Raw genomic sequence first — 25,151 nt, 5'->3', positions numbered from 1 at the left:
TGTTGTAGTTGGTGTAGTTGATTGTGAATCCCAAGTTGTGCAATGTTTGAATCGTTTGTAATGTGTGTTGGGCACACTGATTGAAAGACTTGGCTTTTATAAGCCAATCGTCTAGATATGGGAAGACATGGATGTGTTGTCTTCCGAGATGTGCTGCTACTACTACTGCTAGGCACTTTGTAAACACTATTGGTGCAGTTGTGACTCCGAATGGAAGGACTTTGAACTGATAGTTTTGTTCTTCTAGCACAAACCTTAGATACTTCCTGTGAGAAGGATGTATGGGAATGTGGAAGTAGGCGTTTTTGAGATCTAGTGTAGTAAGGAAATCACCTTGTTGCAACAATGGGAGAACTTGTTGTAAAGTGATCATATGAAAATGATCTGAGTGTATATATAGATTGAGGGGCCTGAGGTTGAGAATTGGTCTTAGTGCCCGTCCTTCTTGGGTATTCGGAAATACACGAATAAACCCCTATTCCTTGATGTTGTAATGGAACTATTTCTATTGCATTTTTAGGAGCAATGATAGAACCTCTTGTTTGAGCAGAGTTAGATGTTCTGTAGGCATTGGACGCTATCTGGGTGGTATATGTGGAGGGGTAGCTGTAAGTTCCAGGCAGTAGCCATACTGGATAATTTGTCTTAACCACTTGTCTGTTGTGATGGAATTCCAGACAGGTAGGAACTGTGTTAGTCTGCCCCCTGTGGAGTGGAATTTTGTTGGGGAAGCAGAAGGAAGTCACTGTTTTGTGTTGGGAGAGGTTTGATAATTGTTATTTCGTTGAGGTCTTCCCTTGTTGTTGTTGCCTCTATAGCCTCCTCTAAAATATCCTTTACTGGAGGATGTTTGTGTGTTGGTTTTAAAGGAAGCTGAATTGTCTGCTCCAGCTTGTTTAGAGCCTACTCTGTAAAAGGAGCGACGAAAGGAGCCTCGTGCTTGGGTGGACTGCAGAGCTCCCATAGATTTGGCTGTATCAGTGTCTTTCTTAATTTCTTCAAGTGCTGTGTCTACCTCTGGACCAAACAACTGTTGTTGGTTGAATGTCTGATTTAAGATGGATGTTTGCACTTCCTGCTTAAATCCTGAAATGCGTAGCCATGCAGGTCGTCTAAGTAGGACACTAGTGCTTATTGCTCTAGATGCAGTGTATGCTACATCTAGTGCGCACTTGATTGAGGCATTTGACATTAGCTTACCTTCTTGTATAAGGTCATTTGCCTGTGCTATATATTGGTCAGGTAGATGTTGCAAAAGTGTTTCTAACTGATCATAGTGAGCCCCGTCGTATCTTGCGAGGAGGGCTTGTGTGTTAGCTATGCGCCATGTATTGCTAGTTATGAAGCCATTCGCTTCCTGAAGCGCCTATTATTTTTGACTCCTTATCAGGAGGTGGTGCTTCACCTGATGTCTGTGAATTTGCTCGTTTTCTGGCGTTTGAAACAACTAGGGAGTCTAAGGGTAGCTGCCCCTTAATGTAGGCAGGATCCCCAGGAGCAGCTCTGTACTTTTTCTCTATTCTTGGATTTATGATCCTAGCTCATACAGGATCTTTAAACACTTCTGGGGCATGCTTAATGACCCATTTAACATAGGTAGTATTTGAACTGACTTTTGGGAGTGTTCAAAAGTATCTAGCAAAATATCTTCTTCTGCCTCATCTGAGTGCATTGTGACATTATGATAGATGGCAGCCCTATTGAGTAAGTGTCCAAAACCTATATTATCTTCTGGAGGAGATGGTTTGGATGGGTATGGATGTGGATCTGGGATAGCCGGTACATCTTGTGGGTTTGGGTACTCCCAGTCTGCTGTATCACTTGGGTAGAGAAAGGCTCATCTGGGTCCCCCTTCTACTAGGTTATACTCATCATCACTCTGAGGTGGTGTATGTGGAGGTGAAGAATGAGGAGGAAAATTTTGAGGTGAAAGGTTTGAAGGAAGAGGAGGTGAAGGAGAGGGTACAGGAGAAGAAGGGTGCATAAGTGATGTGGCAGAATCCTTCTTCTTGACAGGCACTGGAGGTGTAGGCGCTGTATCTTATTTCCTCTTTCTGTATGGCATAGTAGAGGCATGTCCTGTTTGTGGATCAATGTAGATCTTTTTGCAAAGGATCAGGCTGAAAAAGCTCCTCTTCTCGAGGAACCGCTTTCGGCGTCGATTTTTTCGGTTTCTGGCATGGTTGTAGCTTGTCATTAGCCTTAGGAGCTGGTATAGAGTCCTTCGGCCTAGTTTTCGGCACCGAAGATATTGTCTTTGGAGTCTAGGCCTGTTTCGTGGGCTTGGAAGCATCGGAAGCAGGCTTTGTGGGTTTCGCCACCTAAGATTTCGGGCTGGAAGCTGTTTTGGTCGGCTTGGAAGCGTCGGAAACAGGCTTAATTGTTTTCGGAGCCGTCTTATCTTTAGGAGTCGATGGTTTCAGAGATTGTTTCGGAACCGGGACTTCTTTCGGTTTCGGTGCAGATGGAGCTGGTGGTATCGGCATGTGCGGTTTGCTCGGTCCCGAGCTATCGGAAGGCTTTAATATTTTCTTCGGAGCCGGGCTCGATGGCGGGGCTTTTGAAGCAGTGTTTCGGTCGCGACTGGGCCCTGAAGGCGGAGTTTTCACCTTTGCCTTCGATTTGGAGCTGGGGCAGGGGCAGTAGTACTCATGAGTTGACCCGAAGGTATAGAGCCATCGGAGTTGCCTGCCTCAGATACGATTTGGAGATCAGAATCTTCCTCTGGGACGCATGGACCTTCGTCAAAGATATCCACTGGTTCCGGAGCCGATCTCTGCATATCGTGGCGACGGGCCCTCCGATCTCGAATGGTCTACTTGGATCGAAAGCATGCACAAGCTGTACAGCTCGATCCGTCGTGTTCTGGCGATAAGCACATGTACACACCTCGTGATGGTCGCTGTGTGGTAATTTTGCTCCAAACCCGGGGCATCTCTTGAACGTCCTTTCCATGAGTTGTAGGCATCACGGCGTGGATAGGCCCAACGACCCACGTCGACGACCGGGATCGATGTGACGAGGTCGAGTCGATATTTACTGATATTGAAACTTGTTTGGATAAGTTTTTACTCGAACTACTGGAAAAGTAGATTTCGAACCAGGGCGGAAAAGTTACATCCGAACCCCGTGGCGGAAAAAACAATCTAAGGATGGAGTTGATGCTCATGCGCACTATCGTCCAAGGGAGAAGTCACCTATCTCATGACTACAAAGACTTCTTCCAAGATGACAACAACATGCAATCATCCGAGCCTGTCGCGTTCTAATCTAGGACCCCGATCAATACTGTGACCTTATGCCCCTATACGGCTATAATCCATTTATACCCCTATAATGGCATGAACGATCAAGAGTGATATTTCAGAAACTCGTCTCTGGCCTAACACGATCTGAGCCACATTTCAGAATCTCTTCCTCTGCAGCTCATTAGAGCAAATGACACAGCAGAAGCCACTATCTAAGAATCCTAGATTACAATCAGAGTTCTTCAACAAGATAAAACTCAGCAACCTGGGAAAACCCCGCTTGCTATGTTTTGATTAGTAATAGAACTCTAATGAGCACTGAGGGACGATCACTTCCTAGTGACATCTTTATTGATGTCTTATGTCCAAAAACTTACGTCAAACCAGGCACCTTTCAGGTATAAATATTACCAACGTTGCCTTAAGCAAAGGCTGCCTCAACGACATCGATGATAGTGATGGTGTGGTGAATACAGGAGCAGAACAGCTGTCCCTTACAGAGCCCAGCAGAAACAAGCTGCCCACGGACGCTGCCCCTCCTCCTCCTCGACCCGCTGAGAGAGACGCTGTCTTTTCTCCTGCCAAGAAAATCCAGCTCCGGCGTTTCCAGCCTACTCTTGCGAGTGACTGGGATATCGAGTCCTGGAAGGAGATACAAGACCTCCAACATTCTATTCCAGAGGTATGGTGTTGACTAAACCCTTAGAGAGAATTCTTGAAGCAAACCTTGGCAAAACCAACTTAACTAAAACTGCTACTTACTTCCTCCCAAGTATTAGGCTTAGGTCAGGTACACTGGGGTAGGCGTAGTTAGAAGCACCAGTTGAGTACGTTAGTCAAATGTATATATCAATGTATATATTTTATTCATTTTCACCATTGTATGGCTAAGAAACCATATCAATGCTTTTACAATATTATTTCGCAATCCTCATTTTACTGTACGCACTTTTTATAATAACTAGTCTTGCAATTGTGGCAATTCATTTCTCTTGCATGAGAAGAAAGACTGTTCAATAAATACCTTTTTATTGAAAACGCCCGTCTCTCTATTTCTCTGCATCTTGGTGAAAGTAATCTGCACAACTGACTGAGTAAAATAACTGTCTATTGTTTCACACGACTCTAGAGATTGACTCTTATTCTAAGGAGCAAAGTTGTCATGTTTATGCGGTTGTTGGAAAACTGAATCCCTTCTTGTCTGTACCAGGGAAGCTGATCACTTCTTATTCAGTCAAGAAAGTTTCCAGTGACCTCTGAGCTAGTTGGTAACAAACCCAATTAAGTTTAGCATAGTCAGTAGAGACCTGGAAGACCGCACTTCTACGCCTATACTATTGTTTGTTATTCCAATGCGCAGGGCTTATTGGGAAAATAGGATCTACACTACAAGCCCAACAGGTGGTGATCTAATGCTCAGTGCGAGATCTGCAGTTCATATGCCTCGAATATGCCTAACAAAAGGCAGGCTCAAAATATCAGAAGAATCACTCACCATACAAAAAATATTCAAGTGAAAAATATATGGATGCCTTTGGTATCTTTATATATTTAGTAAGCTTTGAAATAAGTTCGACCTTTTTATGAGAAATCATACGTATGATGAGTAAAAGCAATTATTTTACAACTTGACACCAACCACCTACGCATATCCACCAACCAGAAAAAACCTAAATCTACAACAGCTGGATAATTCACCTTTACATTGAGAAACAACACAGGGATCAAGTTTCTCATTCTTCTTTTGTACTCGAAGACACTCCACTCGATAATACTCTACTCTTCCCTACTCGATTCAAACACTCCAATCTAAGACAGTCTACAACATCCTAATCCACAGTACAACAGACCAAACTACTGTTTCAGTCTACAATACTTGACTCCACTATATGAGACTGCCACTACACTATATAACACTTTACTACATTGTATGATCCACCACTCCACTCTATTCCATTCGACAATATTCAACTCTACAACAATAGATTTTACAACACTTACATACATAGTTCTTACTCAATGGCTGTTTGTAGGTTCTTGGCGTTATAGGGTTTAGAAGTAGTGATAATTTACCGTGCACTGCCAAGATTGCTTCCATTTTTCCCACTGGACATGCCACACCAGGACTGCATTCCACCCTCTTGCTCCACATACGTTCCAAGACCCAAGGTTATGCACACTCATCCCCCACACGCATTCAACAGCAGAGAAACTCAGTACATACTGGAGGTACCGGTTGCCCTTATTATGTGGAACTCCCACAAGTCCCTTGTAAGGCCATCCTTTTTACTCGGCACGACCACCTAGTAAGGAAGGCGCACAGGTGCTCCTATTTCCCAGCAATGACAACCCCAAGACATTCCTGATCATAAAACATTCAGATGCGCCATGTACATGTGTGTTGTCATTTGATCCGTTTTTTATTTTGGTTTATGTAGAGATTAGTTGCAGTTACAAGTACCCTAAAAGAAAAATGTTGTCAAATCATAGTTAATTATTTTACCAGTTACAAAACAGAACTTTTACCTCATCCACGCCATATAAGAAGGAAAGTTCCTGGCCATATCGATGTATACACTGCCCGAAGTCCAAGAGGTCAAGGCCAGTGAACTTCACGCCCCGGAAGTTCCGATTTAAAACACATTTGTTTGAGCTGCGTTTTTTCATCTCATCCAAAATATCTTCCACGCGGACTGTCGGGGAACAAAACCAAATATACAGAGCTCCTTTTGGGCTTGCCTATTATCAGTATCAAACTTGCAAAAGCGTACGCACCTCACACAGTCTCCCTTTCCAGTACGCTCGTATAGCCCCATATCAGGCCCCACCTAGCAAAGAAACCACAACAGCTTGCCCCTAAAAGCCTCAACTCCACCAGGGACAGCCCATCACATGTGACAAACTTTTCAATGCTACATTAACCAATACTCCAGTCCGCTGAGGCAATTCCAGAGGAGTGCTGCCTAGCACCAAGGGAGATGTGGGTCCGACACAAACTTCCCAAATTATCCAGTCTACCAGTTGCAGCGGTGTTGAAGTTATGGCCTGCTGCAGTCACCCTGCAGATTCTCTGGCCTGATACTTGCCAGCATGTGTTCTCAGCCTCGCCCTGATGCCCCATAGAATGCCTTGACCTGGTTCTCAAACCTAACACAGAGCATCAGTCAGTCATGCCCCAGCTGAGGCCTAAGACTGTTAATAACCCCAGGTCCCAAGTACTTAGCATTCGCTCGTTACACACCGCCCCCCCCCCCCACCCAGATGCAATGCTTACAGTTCAATCCAGTGAGGCTTGGAATGTGGTAGTAGTAAAAAGGAACTTCCGGGGCTGCCGATGCCACTTCATTCAAGTAAGCGACGAGTGCACCTGCAAGAATAGGTGAAAGTCATCAGGGAAAATCATGCTTTTTTCTTATCCTTTTTAACTGTGTGTTTAAGATGAACTCCATTCACGAAAACCTCCCAAATGTGAATGATTCAAACATAGTAGATTGGTATTCACTAGTCTAGTGCCAGCTCTACTGCCAGGGCCGCTCCTGGGCTATTGCTATCACTTACTGTCCATCAGTGGCCATTTAAAAGACAACCCCACGCTGGTCTAAACTTTGAACACACTTTCTTAAAAGTCAAAAGGTCAGGCTCTGGCATTTGGTGGGTGAAAGCGCTTTTCAATTATCTGTGTTCCTCTTGGCCATTTATGAAGGCTGCAGTTGAGTTTGAGCTGGCTACCACAGTGCTTATTGTATAACTTTGTGCCCACTCCTACCAGCCATAGTCCCACTTGCCAAAAAGTCCCCAGAAGCATTATTTATTCGGCAACAAATTCAATGAAATAATTTCGGTATCAAAACAAGTTTCAGTCAAACTAATACTGGTGTCCCTAGAGCTGCAAATATCTGCATCTTAAGGAATGACCAAAAGCTTCACAAGTTCTTAACCATTCACAATTGAGTCCCTCAGTCTCTTTCGTATACAATTGTGTGTAATCCCCAGGACCCTTAGACCACAATCGCACAGTGGAACTTGAGGGTGGTCTCACCCTGATTGCACTGTAAGAGATGAAGAGGTGTGTCCCAAGTAGTTCTATGGTAATATGACTCGTTATTTCGAATGCAATTAGTTGGCATGCCATTACTACGCTTTTTTTCTTAGCAAAAAACGTTACTACGCAAGTTTTTAGTTCGCATACCATTGCATTGAAAGTGTTAATGTTTGCGAACTAAGAACTTGCCTAGTAATAATAAAACCCAACACTACATACAAATACACTACACTACACATCCCAGAGTTAAACACTACCAAAACCCTCAAAAATACACTACTAAAACACCACTACACTACCATAAACACTAAATCACTATCCCCTGCACAAAACTGCCCTTAGCCCCGGTCCTGTCCCTACTCCCCAACACTACCCTGCATGACCCCCGACACAACCATAAACCCTACAATAGTACACTACACAAACACTAGTACACTACCTTAAAACACTACCTCAGCACGACCATGGCCCTACCCTCAGTCCATCCCCTACACTGAAACACTACCCTGCACAACCCCCAACACTACCCTAAACCCTAAAATACTACCCTACACAACCCTACCCCTACTCCCAGTCCGTCCCCTTCACTTAAAAACTACCCTGCATGACCCTGTGACACTACCAAAAACCCTAAAATAGTACTCTATACTACACAAACACTACTACACTACCCTTATTCCTAAAACACTACCCTAGCACGGTCATGCCCCTAACCCCAGTCCATCTTCTACACTGAGACACTACCCTGCATAACCCCCAACACAACCCTAAACCCAAAACCACTACCCTACAACACTACTCTAAACCCTTAAAACACTACCCTAAGCATGACCCTGCCCCTATTCTCAGTCCTGCCCCTACACGCAAGCACTTCGCTACACGACCCCCTGACATTACCCTAAACCACTATCCTACACTACAAAACTACTACTACAGTACCCTAAACCCTAAAACAAAATCCCAAGCACGACCCTGTCCCTAACCCCAATTTGCTCCCTACATTTAAACACTACCCTGCACGCCCCAGACACTACCCTTCACTACACAAACACCACAACACTACACTAACCCCAGCACGACCCTACCCCATCCCCCACTCCTGTACCTCAACACAAACACTACCCTACACGACCCACAATACTACTCCTCAAACACAAACCCTAAAAAATGAAACAGTCCCTCTTACCTGTATCTCCTCGGTGGGTGCCCGGAGCCGTCATCGCTGCCTCCTCGAATCCCATATTACTACACATGCGTTGTAACAGCGCATGCGAAGTAATAACATGCATACTAAAGGCTACGCGTTATTACAGCGCATGCATTGTAACACATGCGTAGTAATTGTACGCGGTATAATGACCGCGTATGGATGTTTCCCGTTCTATGGGTCTGTCACCAATTAGTGTGAGCAGTAAGGGTGGTGTTCCAGGTTAAAGGTTGGTGATAGAGAGCTTTGTCATTCAGTAACCTTTTGTAAGTTTGGCTGTGTAGCCCTAAAGTTATACAATCTATGGTCACTTCGAGAATCAAACATGAGAAAACTCACAGGTCTCATAAGACCAGACATGCGCCCTTCAGAGCAGCCCAAAAGTCTTCTACTAGGCTCCTCTCTTTCACTGAAACAATCTACTGCATTCCAACTGGCTTCGCATCAACTACATGGATAGCTCTAGAAGTAAGCAGTACAAGCAAGACAGCAAATTTCAGTAATAAGGCACTACATTTCACACTCAAAAATACTTTACAAAAAATCTCACCATTTTTGTTGAAGACGCAGAACTAAGGGCGAGATGTAGGTAATCCCAGATTACCGATTCTTAAATACCGAATCATACAGATTCGGTATTTAAGAACAGGCAAATGGGATGTAAGTAATTTTTCCGAAAAAATTACAGAATCGGTAAGTTTCGTAATTACCGAATCGGTATTTACCGAATCGGTATTTACCGATTCGGTAATTGCCATTCATTCCAATGGGCCTGGAGGCCCATAGGAATGAATGGCAATTACCGAATCGGTAAATACCGATTCGGTAATTGGGGGAAACATTGAAGGGTGGCAGGGTGTCACTTTGACACCCTGTTGCACCCCTCAATTGTGTATGGGTGCACATGCTGTAGACATGCATGCCCTAGGGGCATGTATGTCTGCAACATGGCACTGATGGAAAAGCAAAAAAAATGCTTTTTCAAGGGTTTTCATTATTTACCACCAACTTCTGGTTGGTGGTAAATAACGAATCCTTAACTGAGGAATGCACTAACTTAGAGTGCTTCCTACATCCTGGATTCGGTATTTTACCGAATCGGTATGTTAAGAATTCAGTATTTTACCGAATCCTTAATTTATCGATTCGGTAAAATACCGAATCCGCAAAAAATGCCACCTACATCTGGAAAGCCCAATAGCAGTCGGTAACGACCGAAATTCGGTAATTTCGGCCGTTACCGACCGGTATTGGGCGACCTACATCTGGCCCTAAGAAACAAATCTTTCTTCCAAATATTTTCAGGTCACCAAGTGAAACAAAAGGTAAACTTGGCAGCTTGTTCTCACGTAACATTAACCCTATTGCTAATGAGGTCTTTGCACACCCCTGTGCCACCGATTTTGTTTTAATGATGTTAAGGTGTCCAAACCCATGTACCTCTTTAGTATTTTGTGCATCCGAGAAAAGCATTTTTACGAGCCCATTCAGACCAATGTAATGGTGTATCCTCTGCATCAGTGCCACATTGTACCCCAACAATATAGTGCAATAATGCGGAGATGCGTTTTTATTTTTTTTTAACAAATTTGCTTACTATTTTGTTGCATTTCTCAAGTAGACAAGCATGAATTCTAGAATAATAACTAAGAACATGCTGCCCTCAGAGTCTGGTGTTTGGAAATACTAACTGTATACGGGTTTTCCTAGGGTATGTGGTGTGCAGTAAATTATGTACTATCACAGGGTACCGATCTGTGGAGGGATCAGTTTATGTGCACTGTCAATTTGATGATCAATATCAAGCCCATTACTACTTGGAAAGTATAAACATACGTGATTTCTAATTCTGTGCAACCTAAGGTAGCATTTGGTGTAAGCTTGAGCTCCCTCGCCCTGCCTGGATAGTGAGAGAACTCGCTGAACATGAGGTTTTATATATTCTCAGTACTTTATCCCCAAAAGATGGTAATTCTTTCCAACAGTTCTCGCACAGAAACGTATCCTGCCCCGAGTGTGGGGGACATAGGACATGTGGGTTTTCATTGGGATGCCCACAGGCAATAAACTTGGAGCAGTGCATTGAGGAAATGAAGCATAAAGAAGTGTGGAAGGGAATGGATAAGGAACAATCTTAGCTCCTTCCCTTACAATCTCCACATCCCGGTTAATTTCCACGGTTGGTGGAGTGGGAGTAGTGGTCTGAGCAGCTAGGATGCTCCTCCTATCCTCCATTTTTCCCTACCTACAAAGTAGATCTGGCCAGTGGACATTGCCAAGGAGAAGCTGGATGCAGGGGCAGCTATGGAAGCCCTCTGCTCTTATGTATGTTTGAATTCAACAGCCAGTCGCTGGCTGTCAAAGCTGCGGAAAGTTGGAATGCGCTCCCTTCTGCTCTTCAACTTATTCATGAGTTCCAACTTTTTGAAAAGCACTTAAAAACACATCTAAAAAAGCAAGTCCAACTAATCTGACTCCCGCCTCTACCCCAGCTCTCTATCGCGCCAGGACACTCTAGAGTAACAGTGCGCGCTACAAATTCAGTATAACATAACATAACAAGCACATTAATGACGCTCGCTGGAAAATACACATGGCCACGTCATTTAGGAGTGTGCTGGGTCCCAGAGGGGAACGGACACCACTAATTCCTAGTCACGACTAAAAGGAGATCACCACACATCACTAGGATGGCAGTGAGTGCACAATTAAAAAAAAAAGTGCGGGTCCTGAAGGCACAAATTGATTGGATAACTATAAACATAATAATGGCCGATTTTAGCAAACTTTCCAAAACCTTATTTGCCTTGCTGCTTATATAAAGAATTCAAGATGTGCTTAAAGTGCAACCTACTAACTACTGGTGACAGCAGTCAGTTGTCAAACTAGAGCAATTTATCTGTAATTGCTAGCTGGCGAGCTTTTGTCCTGCCAATTCCATTTAATAGAGAAATTCCCTTGGCGAAACAGCATTTAGAGCGCAGGCGGAACCACGTGTTCTGTTACCCACAAGTGTTACCACACATGCCCTAACCACGCATATGCATAGTAAAGGCAGTCAGCGCTCTAGATACAGACTAGATGGGCGGGGAGAATAGAAGGATAGGGATGCGGCTTGGTATGTAGGGCTGAAGGCAGAATGTTCAGTGCATGGGGGGGTGGAGGGGGGAGGTCGTGGCAGTTTTTAGGGCTGGGGGGGTCTGTGTTAGGGCTCTGGACAGGGGGCAGGTAATTTTTAGAGCATGGGTCAGGTTTTAGGTCTCAGGGTGGGAGGTTGTGGTAGTATATAGGGCAGGGTGGTATGCAGGGCTGGGGCCAGGTTTTAGGGCTCAGAGTGGGGGGCTGGAGTGTGATTTTTACCATGCATATGCCTTTACCAATCATGCCTTTACAACGAAATTTGTGGTAAAGGCATGTGTGATAAAGACGCGGTCATGGCAAAGACGGCGTTTTTAAGGCATGCAAAATAATCACTTGTGTGGTTCCTTCATACGACCATTCCCATGCGATATCCGCATGAAAAAAAGCACATATGTGCTCAGGGTAATTTACAACCTGAAGCACATTTGTTTTGTAAATTGAATAATACCTGCTTTCATACCAGTTAGGCTATCCGCTTTTACCTATTGTTGTTTCTAATTTTCCCATTCTGTAAAGTGCTCTACCGCCCCACAGAGGGATCAAGTTTGTGATTCACAACATTTTATAAATAAATAAGAACTACGAGATCTCTACTCAGGATTCATGTAAGGGGAAATGAGTGGCAATCTGAGACGGAGGGCAGACAAAGCCTTTCTTTAAGCCTTTCTTTCTGTGACAGGCGAACCGCCCATGAAGTGGCCTGAATGGACTAACCCCCACATGCATCAACGTGTTTAGGAAGTGCAAACGGTGCGAATCGGTAAATTCGGCCGTTTGCACTTCCTAAATACGTTTTTGGGATGCATCAAACACTTTTTCAATATTCGCATTTTTTTGCATTTCTTAAAAATGCGAATGCATTTAAGGAATCGCATTTGTGAGATTCCTTAAATGCAATGCATCAATTTGAAAAAAAATGCGATTTTTGAAATTGGAAGTGCAAATTAACACGAGGTTGACCCTCGTGTTAATTTGCGAAAATCTTTCAAAATGCAAAAAAATGCATTTTTTACACTGTCATGTTACAGTCACACATGTCCTTAGGACATGTGTGTTTGAAACATGCACTTTCAAATACATTTCAGGGGTGCAGGGGGGGGGTCCTTAGGACCCCCCTGCACCCTTGTAATGCATCAACAAATTGCGAATTCGTAAATGCCTTCCCATTGACTCCTATGGGCCTTTCGGCCCATAGGAATCAATTGGATTTGCGAAAAAGCAGTTAGGAATTCGGTATTTATTTGCGATTCGGTAAAAATTGCGATTTTTACCGAATCACAAATAAATACCGAAAAAAATGATGCATAGTATTTTGCAATTCTTAATTTGCGATTCGGTAATTTTCGCAAATTAAGAAATGCAAAATGTATGAATGATGCATGTGGGGGTAAGTGTTTTTAAAAATATATATTTATTTCCACAATTGAAGATGACACATCAAAAGGAACTTACTCCCATGAGAAAGAAGTAAACTCTTCTGCACACTCTAAATTCAGAGGAATTAAGAATTTACAATCAAATGGAGAAACAAGTCTGAATAATAGAAGAAACATAGGTGAACCAACCGCCTAGTAAGACTGTGGGGACAGGGGGTCATTTAAACATGCAATTGTCTGAAGTCTATGAGAGATCAATATAACTGTTCTGGCGGTTACTGATGCAGAAGTAAAAACGAGTCTGCTCAGTATAAATGTTGTTGAGAAGATAATGAAAAGTGTGTGTTATGTGGCATTACAGGGTATAATGTCAGTAACTGTCAGAAAAAAAGCAGATGAATTCCAATGTGACGTTTAATGTGAAGTGTGTCAGATGGATCAGATTCTCAGTCAACATGAACTGAAGAAAACAGTGGAATGGAATAAGTGTAGAGCGTGGCTTTTTGGGTCTAAATATAAATAGCAGCAATAAGCAGTATATGAGATGGAAATTGGCAGAATTTCAGTAGCAATTCTCACAGATCATGGTACACTATTTACTATTGTTGATAAGAATGTATGGGCTGATAAGTTTGTATGTATCACTGGAAATTAATAAATGCCTTCAGACATACATCCATTACGCTTCATACGGATCCGACCATTATGCTGTGTTAGAGGACCTTGTCCTATGATTTTAAAGGAAGAAAAGCATTAGGAGTGTTATATGTAGCAGAGAATGGTTCAGCTGTCCTAGCGTAGAAAGAGCAGAAAGCTGTAGACATCACATTATATCCTAATAGGAAGGAACACATGTTATTACTAGATTGCAAGAGGGATTTTGGACGGGTTGTGAGCAACGTATGTCCAAATATCTTGCCAGGATGAGTTCGGAAGCTACAAGGATTTTGTCACATCATCATTCTTAGGAAGGACTTCACTCAATCTCATAAAGTCAGGAAAATCCCCCTGGGAATCACAGCCAAATAAATAGTGATTGTGTGCGTTTCACCTGGTACGTTTTTGCAGCAATTTGAATTGGTTTCCTAATTTTTTGATTTCCTAATTTTTTGTGCAATTAGACGTAACCACTTTATGTTCACTTTTTGACGAACAAAAGATATAAACACACCCTACCTTGGCTTTCTTTTATTTTCACTGTTTCAAACAACTTTTTCCAGTACCAGGAGCTTCACTCACAGAGGAAAAGGAAACCCATTTAACAAGAAACAATTATACTATTAATCATATTCTTCCTCCTAACACCAGAATATGCGCTTTTCAGGGGCACACAGATCACTGTAGACCAGCTTTTTAAAACTCTTGAATATTTATACATTCATAGAAAGCAGTATTGTTGTACAATCAAGCACATTTAAAACAATCAATGGCAGGTCATAATGGTGGAAAATCATGGGCTGATTTCATGCAGATCTTAGGACAATTCTTGCAATATTTTTAGATCATTTGATTAATATTTTCACTGATTTACTGGGGAAAGGTACAATACACATCAGAGATTCTTTCAGGAAAATGAATCCATTGTGTTTTTTTAGGTAGAAGTCTACTAGACAGCGCAGCTGTCTGGTTTGCTATCATCATCTTGGGGACATTCTGAAAACTTCCCTGCGAATGAATTCCGCTCATTGCTAACCCTTGGCTTCGTGATTTGTAACTCACATTTGCTAGCTTTCTATGTTCCAGCTCTATTTGTTTTAGGCTGTCCGCCTGGAGTTTATCCCTTCCGTTGCCCAGTCCAATTTACTGTTTTCTTCCACCAGTCCAGGATTTCTGTAAACAGACCTTTAAATCATGTTCTGAACTTAACACATTTACTGTTCATTCAAAGACAGAGGTCAAATGTCAGGCTCGGTCTTCCAGGGAGTTTGGGTCCACATGTACGAAATTGTAGGATTGCGATTTCCTAATTGCGATTCTTAGCGTATTGCAATTAGGAAATCGCAATTTAAGAAAATTTAAAAGTTTTCAATAGCGATTCCTAATGGGTCACAAATCGACCTACTTCATGAATATTAATGAGGTAGGTTGCAATTTGCGACCCATTAGGAATCGTAGTCATCAAAGGGATGGTGGCCTGCTGGGGTCAGCAGACCGCCATGTCTACGATTATTTTTAAATAAAGCAATTAAAGTTTAAGAGTAGGCTTTGGTCCGCGAGATCACTGCCTGCTTTTGAAAAATGTTTTACCAACCATTCTCAATGGGAACCTGGTCCCTTGGGGACTCCTCTTCCATTTGCGAATAGGTTACCATCATTTTTCAAATAGCAGTAATTTGTGAATGTTTTTCAACCGCATTTCGATTGCAAAACATTCATACATACCACGGTGATGCAATATTAAGCAAGCCTGTTCATAATACGGAACCACAAAACCCAAATTGCGATTCGGTAACAAGTTAGTGAATCGCTATTTGGGATTTGTACATGCCAAAAAGCATTTTTGCTTTTGCAAACGCCGACAACAAAAATAGTTCGTAGATGTGATCCTTTGTGTTTACTTTTCTTTCTCTCACTTCAAAGCGAGAAGACTTGTGACAATCAGGCATACTACTGGGGGTGTACTTGAGAAAGACGGTATGATACTTTTTTTTCTAGCACACTACAACATTTAAATGTCTGAATAAACTGCAGATATTTCAGAAAATATCAGAATTCGAAAAGCAGAATGAAGCACATTTTTTTGTAATTCTGAAGTTTGGTGGAAACAAATATTTTAATCCGATCAGAACAAATCCATACATTAGGTGATGACATTTCTCCACATTATCAGTATTAAAGCTGGGGAATTGTGTTCGAGTCTCAGCAGGGATACTCAACATCCTGTGATTCTGGAGAAGTGTGGCTCAAGTGGTTGGAGCGGCAGACCCTGATGCAGAGGTCTGGCCCGGACCAGGGTTCAATTCCCCGCCTCGGCGGATCTTGGGCTCAAGTTTCCCCGGACCTGACAATTCTCGCCTCGGTGCCAATTCCAATCATGGAGTCCCACTCTGTAACTCTGGGCAATAGCTTGCTTAATCTCCACAACGGCCCCTCGCAGCGGGATGCCTGGCTTTCACCTTGGGGATGCCCAGTAATGGGTTATCTTGCAGGGGAATACCAGGACGGGTTCCCTAAGCAAGCGCTGGGACGCTTTCGGGCAGCCATGCGCTCTACAAATCAAATTTCATTCATTTCATTCATTCATTCTGGGCAAATCACTTAATCTACCCTTAACTAATACAATGAATGTGTTCATCTGTAACGTAACTACTCATGTAAAGCGCTCTGATACCTTCGGGTCTAGTTTGCGCTAAATAAAACTCCAGGGAAAAAAACAATGTCTGTGCAAATGTAATGGTCATTTCAATTGAAGATGTGTTATCCGAATTTACAGTACCCTACCGCGCCATGCATACTTCACTTTAGCCCATTACACTACTCTGCATCTCAACGTCACTGCAATCTACTCTGAACCATTCCACACTATGCCACTCCACTCCACACTGTCAGAACACTCTATTCTACTCCACTCCACTCTATGCCCCTCTATTCTACAGCACTGCACTCTTCACAAATGCACTCTACGCCACTTCAGTCTATGACACTCTACTTTCCAACACTTCACTCTATGCCGCTGCACTCCACGCCACTCTAATCTACACTGCACTTTACTATACACTACTCCACTCTGAAACAATCTGCTCTACACCATTTTACTCTGTGCCACTGCAGCCTACACAAATTTACTCAAAACCAATGCACTCTGTGCCACTATACTGTACTCTGCAATACTTTATGCCACTGCACTCTATGCCATTGTACTCTATGTGACTCTACTTTACACAGCTAAACTCTACTCTGCCCCACTGTACGTCACGCCAATGCATTCTACACCACTACTATACACCACTGCACTCCATGACAGTCTTGTCTGCAACACTGCATTCTCTGTCGCTGAACTCTATGCCACTCTGCTCTATGTCACTGCACTCTACTCTGCACCATTTTATTCTCACCATTGCACTATACACTACTCTCCACCACTCCACGTCACTTCACCACTTTACTCTGCCACTTTACTCTGCAACACGGCACTCACAGCCACTGAACTGTAGGTCACTCTTCTCTGCACTCCATGGCACTGCACTCTACGCCAATGCACTGTACACCACTATAGTCTCTGCCACTCTACATGGCTCCACTCGATGCCACTGCCCGCTACACCATTCTACTCGAAGTCACTCTAATCTACTCAGCACCACTGCACTCTACCCTTCACCACTCCACTCTTTGCCACTGAACTCTACATCACTCTTCTCTGCATCAATGTAATCGAAGCCACTGCACTCTACTCTGCTCCACTCTAGTCACTTCACTCTCCAATACTGCACTCTGTTACCGAATTCTACGCCACACTTCTCTGCAACACTGCACTCTACTCTACGCCACCAAACTCTATGTAACTCTACTCTGATCCACTCTATGCCAAGTATTCTACTATGTGCCATTTCACTCTGCGTCGCTGCAATCTACCCTGTGGCACTCCACTCTATTCCATTACCCTACACTCCACACCACTTTACTTAAAACTAATATACGCTATGCCACGGCAATCTATACCAATCTACTCTGCACCACTGTACTGTATGCCACTATACTCTACAACACTCTACGCCACTGCACTCTACACCATTGCATTCTCCGCCACTACTCTGCACCCCTGTACTCTACCCCAGTCTAAGCCAATGCACTCTACTCTGCACCACTGACCTCTATGCCACTGCACTCTACCTTGCACCACTCCCACTCTACCCTAAACAACTTCACTTCATTCTGAAACAATCTACTTTACGCCACTGCACTCTACACCACTTTGCACCACTGCACTCTATGCTACACCACTGTACTCAAACCCAATGAACTCTATGCAAACTACTCTGCACTACTGCACCCTACACCACTATGCTCTACTCTCCAAAACTCTATGCCACTTCACACTATGCCTTTCTACTCTGCAAGACTGCACTCTCCGCCACTGAACTCAATGCCACTTTACACTGAACTCTACACCATTTCACTCTACATCACTGCTCTACAGCACTCTATTCTCCTCTGCAGTAGGGACTCCACTCTGTTCCACCACCCTGCTCCACTCTGCTCCATTCTGACAGCCTACTCCACTGTACAACACTCTACAACGCTCTACTACCTCCAAGACACTCTACACCACTGCATGACACTCCACACCAATCATCTCTACACTACTCCATTTCCCTCCACTCTATGACGCTCCACCCTGCTCTAAGTCACTCTCCTTTACCTCAATAACTTTTAGCCATGCTGAACAGCAGCCCCACTGGTGTACAACATGGCTAAAACATATTGGCAAAGCCAATAGCCCTTGCATAAGTGAGACTTATTTGCTTTGCTAATGCTGGTTATCAAACCGTTTTGATCAGTTGCCAGGAATGCAATAGATTAGCTCTGCTTTTTTCATCTTTTAGAGGAGTCATTTTGCAGAGCATGCCAACGTCACTCTCTGTAGTTATATCTGATCTGTTGTGCAACATGAAGAAAAGGAAAACAAAAAACAGAGGAACCACCCCGCTTACTAACCATTTCCTAGTTACAAAACATTTCTATGCTTAGTCCGGATTAATGTTCTACCCTTTCCTACTTCTTCCTCCCAAACATATTATTTGTGCGTTGAGTAGATTCTTACCCACACTGGTTGGTTTCAGGAATGAAGGACTTATGGCACAGATGGCATCAGCTTGGACTGTTGCTGCATGACGAGCCTGGAAAGAAAATAAGTCAGCATTTTAATCAAGACCCCCTTTGATGCACAAACACGAGAGAACAAGCATTAGGACTTAGAGACCTGTTGGCTCTGCCTGTGTCTTTTCCTCATGCTGTACAGCTTCAAAGCAGAGGCTGTACAGCTTATAGAACATATAAAAATATATATATATAAATAAGCACAATGATGTGGGCCCTGAGCCATGTCCTTTTGTGGGCATGTGCATATGTCAAACGCGCATATTCGCACCAACAAAATGACAGACCAGAGGCTGCTTTGTTGCATTTTTTTTAAAAAAAAAAGGCTATTTGGGCTGGATTTGAGCGAACAGGAGGTATGGAGGAATTAGAGAAGCACACAGGCGAGAGAAAGAAACAGAATGAAAGCAGGAGAATAACATGAATGAGTGGGAGTGGAGAGCAACATGGAGGAGAGCAGGAAAGGAACAGAAGCATACAAACAATTTACAAAGGAGAGCAACACTGGGGGCGGTCACACAAGGACAAATTAAAAATGAGCGAGACTACTGGAATACATATGCACACTTATGGGGAATAAAAAGAAAAAAAGGTAGCTCCAAAAAACGTGAGCAGTGCAAGGACACAAGTACTTTGGCCACGCCACAGGAGAGGTAAAGAAAGTAAGGGAGACATATGCTTGCAATAACAAAATAAAACAGCAACGAGTGTCAGTGGTTTGTACGTAGTCGATCCTTATGTTAAACATCCTAACATGGCTGCCACTTTTAAAACCAATATGTTGACCATCTTGGAAAGGTAAAACAATGAGACACTGTGGTCAACAGAATACCATAATGGTAGACTGGTTTAGAGGAAGTAACCCAGTGGAATGCGGCTCACTGCACATGAAATGAGTGGCAAGCAAGAAGCCAGTCAGCACTGCCTGGGGATCTGTAGAAGCATCTATTCAAAATTAATATAGAAAGACGGATAAACTAATGAAGAGAAGAAAAGAGAAGTGAAGGAAAAATAAATGGAGAAGCAAAGAAATAAAAGGAGAACTATAAAATGAGAAAATTGAAAGCTAAAAGGGCTAGCCAACCGGTCCTGACACTGAAGCACACTCATTTTCAGGTGAATATTCATTCACAAGTGAACAGAATATGCAGTCATTCACAGAGACCCAATTACTAATGTAAAATGAACTAATAGCCGATGTAGTACGTGGTCATGGATGGAAGCATATTGTAAACGACACTCCAATGGCAAAGAAAGACGGCGGACTGAAAGGGGCCTCTGTGTAAAATATATACATGCACCGTTCTATATGGCATAGTCTCCCGTAGAAGATATATATATATATATATATATATATATCACTGAAAAAAACAAAGGTTACAGGGACGTTCTAGTTAGGTTCAGATTTCACTCTTACAAAACCAGTGAAAATCAGCAGTTATAGTTACCCTAACTAACTGTAACTTACGTCCCCGCAATGCACTGCTTACGACCTCACACATTACATCATTAGGTCTCACCTATTCTACCCCGAAAGGATAAATAGGACGAGAGTAATGCGGTTAAAACAAACTCTCTTGAACAAGCATTTCTCAGCGGATTTCTCACAATGCATGTTAATTCTTAAAGCGTGACGCTTCTCGAGCGGGGGCTTGGGCTCGCACACCACATCAAAGGCTTCTGCTCCCACTCACACCCCATCCCCATATGCTCCCTCCCTCCCTCCCACTCGCTCGCTCCCCCGCCCCTCCTCCCCACCAGGTTCTCAATGCTGGTTATTCGTGGAAGCGCCCGAGGACCGGTTTTGGTTTACATCTGTGTGAAAGTTGTGCGTTTGAGGCACGCGACCCGTGGCATTTGCCTTCAAAGGCTTCAAGTTAATTTGCTTTTTCGCCCCCCGGTGTTTCTGGCTTTTGTCTGCTCTGCCCTGTCGCCCCTCCCCGGTGTTTCTGGCTATGGTCTGCTGTTCCCTTAGGCTCTTTCCACCCCCTTCCTCTGTTTCACAGCGCTTACTAAGTATTTTGTTGTTCGTTTCGATTTGCTTTCTCGCCCCCTTGTTGTTTATGGGTTTTGTTTGCTCTGCCCTGTTTAGCTTTTAGTTGTATACATACATATACACAGACAATAGGATACACCGAGTATCACATACATTTAAACACACCGTTATGTCTCTGTGGTCACAGTTACCCACAGCCTCTGACCCCCCTCCTTTTCATCATGTCTTCCGCCTCTTACAAATTAATCTATATTTCTCCCGGGGGTTAACGTCTCGAATAGGGCATGTTTTTGCATATGCTGATGACAATGAACCTCATTCGTGAGTCAGAGCATGTTAGGCTACTGTTGGAGTATAAACAAATTCCACAGCACACAACGGGATCTCTTGGGTCTATGTTCCAATTCGTGATAGAACATAACTTGATATCACATACGCATGGATCACTTTGACATGCACGTACTAACAAAATGCAGAGATATCTGTATGATAAACAAACAGAATAACATGGCTTGCATCACAGATGCTCTCCTCAAACTAACGTTATTTGAGCTTTACAGTCACACTAGAGGAATCATAAGTATGAGAGACTTACATAACGAATATGAACTTTAATATCCTTTCCCTTTCACAAAATTAACGTTCCCTGGTTGTTTGCGCTCTAATAGAGACTTCACAGATCGAACATCCACTAAATTATAGTACAGCATAAGACGAAAGGGGGCAACTCGGGCACCATTTGCATTTGGGCATTTGAATTTGCAGCCTTCTGGGACCAGTGGATTATACCACAATGTGTTAATGTACAGAAAAACGTTAGACAATAAACACAGAAATCGTACAATTGGGGATTGCATGTTGTTTAAAGACAAACCGTTAGAAAATCTGCACTTGCATTTATATTATTTTTAAAGGAAACTTAACACGAAATGCAAATGTGCCCAGACAGCCTGTGATTTTTTTTTAAAACAAAATCCAGAGACAATTTTGGAACGCGTGTCTGTAGGCAACTTTGTAACACATCACATGTTTTGTTTTTACACTGTGCTCAACGCAACATACACTCCAAATACCACTCAGTGCCACATAATTACACTCACTTAATTACACTGCACTCAATGCAACATACACTCCAAATACCACTCAGTGCCACATAATTACACGCCACATAATTACACTGCACTCAATGCAACATACACTCCAAATACCACTCAGTGCCACATAGTTATATGCCACATAATTACACTGCACTCAATGCAACATACACTCCGAATACCACTCAGTGCCACATAATTACACACCACATAATTACACTGCACTCAATGCAACATACACTCCAAATCCCACTCAGTGCCACATAATTACACACCACACAAATACACTCTGATTACAACATACACTACACACAATACCACTCAGTGCCACATAGTTATATGCAATATAATTACACTGCACTCAATGCAACATACACTCCAAATACCACTCAGTGCCACATAGTTATATGCAATATAATTACACTGCACTCAATGCAACATACACTCCAAATACCACTCAGTGCCACATAATTACACGCCACATAATTACACTGCACTCAATGCAACATACACTCCAAATCCCCCTCAGTGCCACATAATTACACTGCACTCAATGCAACATACACTCCAAATCCCCCTCAGTGCCACATAATTGCATGCCACATAATTACACTGCACTCAATGCAACATACGCTCCAAATACCACTCAGTGCCCCATAATTACACGCCACATAATTACACTGCACTCAATGCAACATACGCTCCAAATACCACTCAGTGCCACATAATTGCATGCCACATAATTACACTGCACTCAATGCAACATACGCACCAAATACCACTCAGTGCCCCATAATTACACGCCACATAATTACACTGCACTCAATGCAACATACACTACACACAATACCACTCAGTGCCACATAATTACACGCTACATAATTACACAACACTCAATGCAACATACACTCCAAATACCACTCAGTGCCACATAATTACACGCTACATAATTACACTCTTCTCAATCCAACTTAAATACACTCCACATAATACCACTCAGTGCCATATAATTACTCAAATCATACTTACACTCTACTCAATGCAACATACATACACTGTCTAGCTATCTATCACCCTCACTCTATATGTCGATCTATTGCCATCACGCTAGCTATCGATCTATCTATCTATCTGTCTATCTATCGCCCTCCCTCTATCTATCTTTCTATCTATCTATCGCACTCACTCTACCGATCTATCGCATCACCACAGCATCACTCAGCACCACCACAGCATCACTCAGGGGCACTACAACATCTCTATGCGCTACCACAGCATCACTGAACGCCACAGCATCACTCGTTGCCACCACAACATCACTCAGCGCCACCACAGCATCAATCTTTGCAACCATTCAACAACAACTGGTTCAAATATGTTCTCTCAATGTTTCAAGCTTTATTACAAATGTCACAAAAAAGATGTTAATATTTCACTTCTGTTCTTGGATTTTCGTCACAATAAAATACAATGAACATAATCACACAAAAGTTATTTACAAAAGTTTAAGCTAGTGCCATTATAAATTACAAAAACTTTTATTTAAGTATTAATTATTAAACAAGCATTTGCAATGCAATGGTCTCGGCATCATTAAAGGTAGAGCTATTGGCATTGCTCATGACATTTCTTTTTTTTTTCTTTAAATCATAAATAAATGGCATTGTCATTTACATTGCCAATACACAGCACTCTGCACTCAACAGCACACACCACTCTGCACCTGCACTCACTGCTCTGCACACTCACTCTGCACTCACTACTCTGCACTCACTATTCTGCATTCTGCACACTCACTCTGCACTCACTACTCTGCACTCACTACTCTGCACTCACTACTCTGCACTCACTACTCTGCACTCACTACTCTGCACTCACTACTCTGCACTCACTACTCTGCACTCACTACTCTGCACTCACTACTCTGCACTCACTACTCTGCACTCACTACTCTGCACTCACTACTCTGCACTCACTACTCTGCACTCACTACTCTGCACTCACTACTGGCCCGGATGGCTACTTTCAAGAAAGCACAGACGTGGTAGCAGATTTCAGGTGTGCTCAAAAATTGTAAGTGGAGCAGATGCATATTTAAAACATTTCTCACAAAAATACTACCGCTGATGGCTGACCACCATTCATTTCACATCTATGGAAACTGAGGGGCAGATAACGTTTAAAAATATTTCATTTAACGTTTTCAGCAATTTTGTTTGTTTTGCATGTTTAGCTAATTCTCTGCTTTGAGTGACGTTTGCCAGACGTGAGAGTGCTTAATTGATTGCATAACACCGACACAAGCACCAATCTGGCATGGCAATGAGTTGTAGTGTCACTCACAATGAGTGACAGCTGACATGCAGAAAGGCACCTCAGTGAGGTAGCTACAGATAAACCGAGTTAAACCAGGGAAGGACCCCCCTCCCCCTCCCACGAAAGGCGTGCATCTGGACTCTTTTATGCGGCTGAAAGGAGACCATACAGAAGAAAGCGCGCGGCACATAAAGGCAGATTCCTGGAAGGAGCTGAAATGGGAGACGGCGAGGCCTTTTTCAAAGCAATTTTTTCTGCTGTCTGTGAAACAATAGCAGCGCGGATGAGAAAACAGTGAATCATTGTAATTATTGCTTACTCCATATTCAGCGGCTGCTGATCTTTTTTCAAAGCTAAGGGTAAGGTGCGTACAGCACCGACTCAATTAAAGCACTGAATATAAGATCAGTGGCTGGCTGTCTCCACACTTATTAACCTGGTTGTCCAATGGTCATTGAGAAAGATTCTCAAATGGAGGCGGAAGCAAAGGTCCAGGATTAAAGGTGCTACCGTATTGGACGATGCCCAAGGCTTGCTGTGTTCGAGTGTGTGCGCTCGTGGGTGTGCAATTTACCTGACGCACGTAAGATTAAAATGCAAAATAAGCCTTGACAAATTCAATAGGTATGATTTTGCATGGCGTGCAGGTCAGGCGTGCACGCACCATACACAGCCGCACCGGAAGTCAGGCAAGGTCGCATGTGACGGGGGCGGAGCCGCGACCGGACCGGAACAGGAGGCAGGCGGAGGAAATGCGTCGAGCGGCCCGGGGCTCCTGCGAGCGTGGAGAGCCCCGGGGCCGACAACAGGACGTTGCACACGTGTTGCGGGACTCCCTTGACCAAGAGGGAGTCCCGGGAAAGGAGCCGCAGCGTCAACTCTCCCTGCCGGTGCGGAGAGCGGAGTCCCCCAGA

General features: G+C 43.3%; 1 protein-coding gene across 3 annotated transcripts in view; it reads right to left on the bottom strand.

The window, feature by feature from the left end:
• The window catches only part of NPL (N-acetylneuraminate pyruvate lyase), a 150,659-nt gene that overhangs the window by 22,483 nt on the left and 103,025 nt on the right, over positions 1–25,151 (bottom strand). For all 3 annotated transcript variants that reach the window (XM_086955621.1, XM_086955631.1, XM_086955636.1), the window contains 3 exons: positions 18,776–18,851; positions 6,523–6,615; positions 5,775–5,941 (listed from right to left, as the gene is read on the bottom strand). In XM_086955621.1, coding sequence (XP_086811747.1) covers positions 5,775–5,941; positions 6,523–6,615; positions 18,776–18,851 — 336 coding nt within the window. The remainder of the gene's footprint in view (positions 1–5,774; positions 5,942–6,522; positions 6,616–18,775; positions 18,852–25,151) is intronic.

Source organism: Lissotriton vulgaris, chromosome 1_1 (assembly GCF_964263255.1).
Source record: "Lissotriton vulgaris chromosome 1_1, aLisVul1.2, whole genome shotgun sequence".
Taxonomy (NCBI): Eukaryota; Metazoa; Chordata; class Amphibia; order Caudata; family Salamandridae; genus Lissotriton; species Lissotriton vulgaris.
This window is presented reverse-complemented; position numbering and strand designations above follow the sequence as displayed.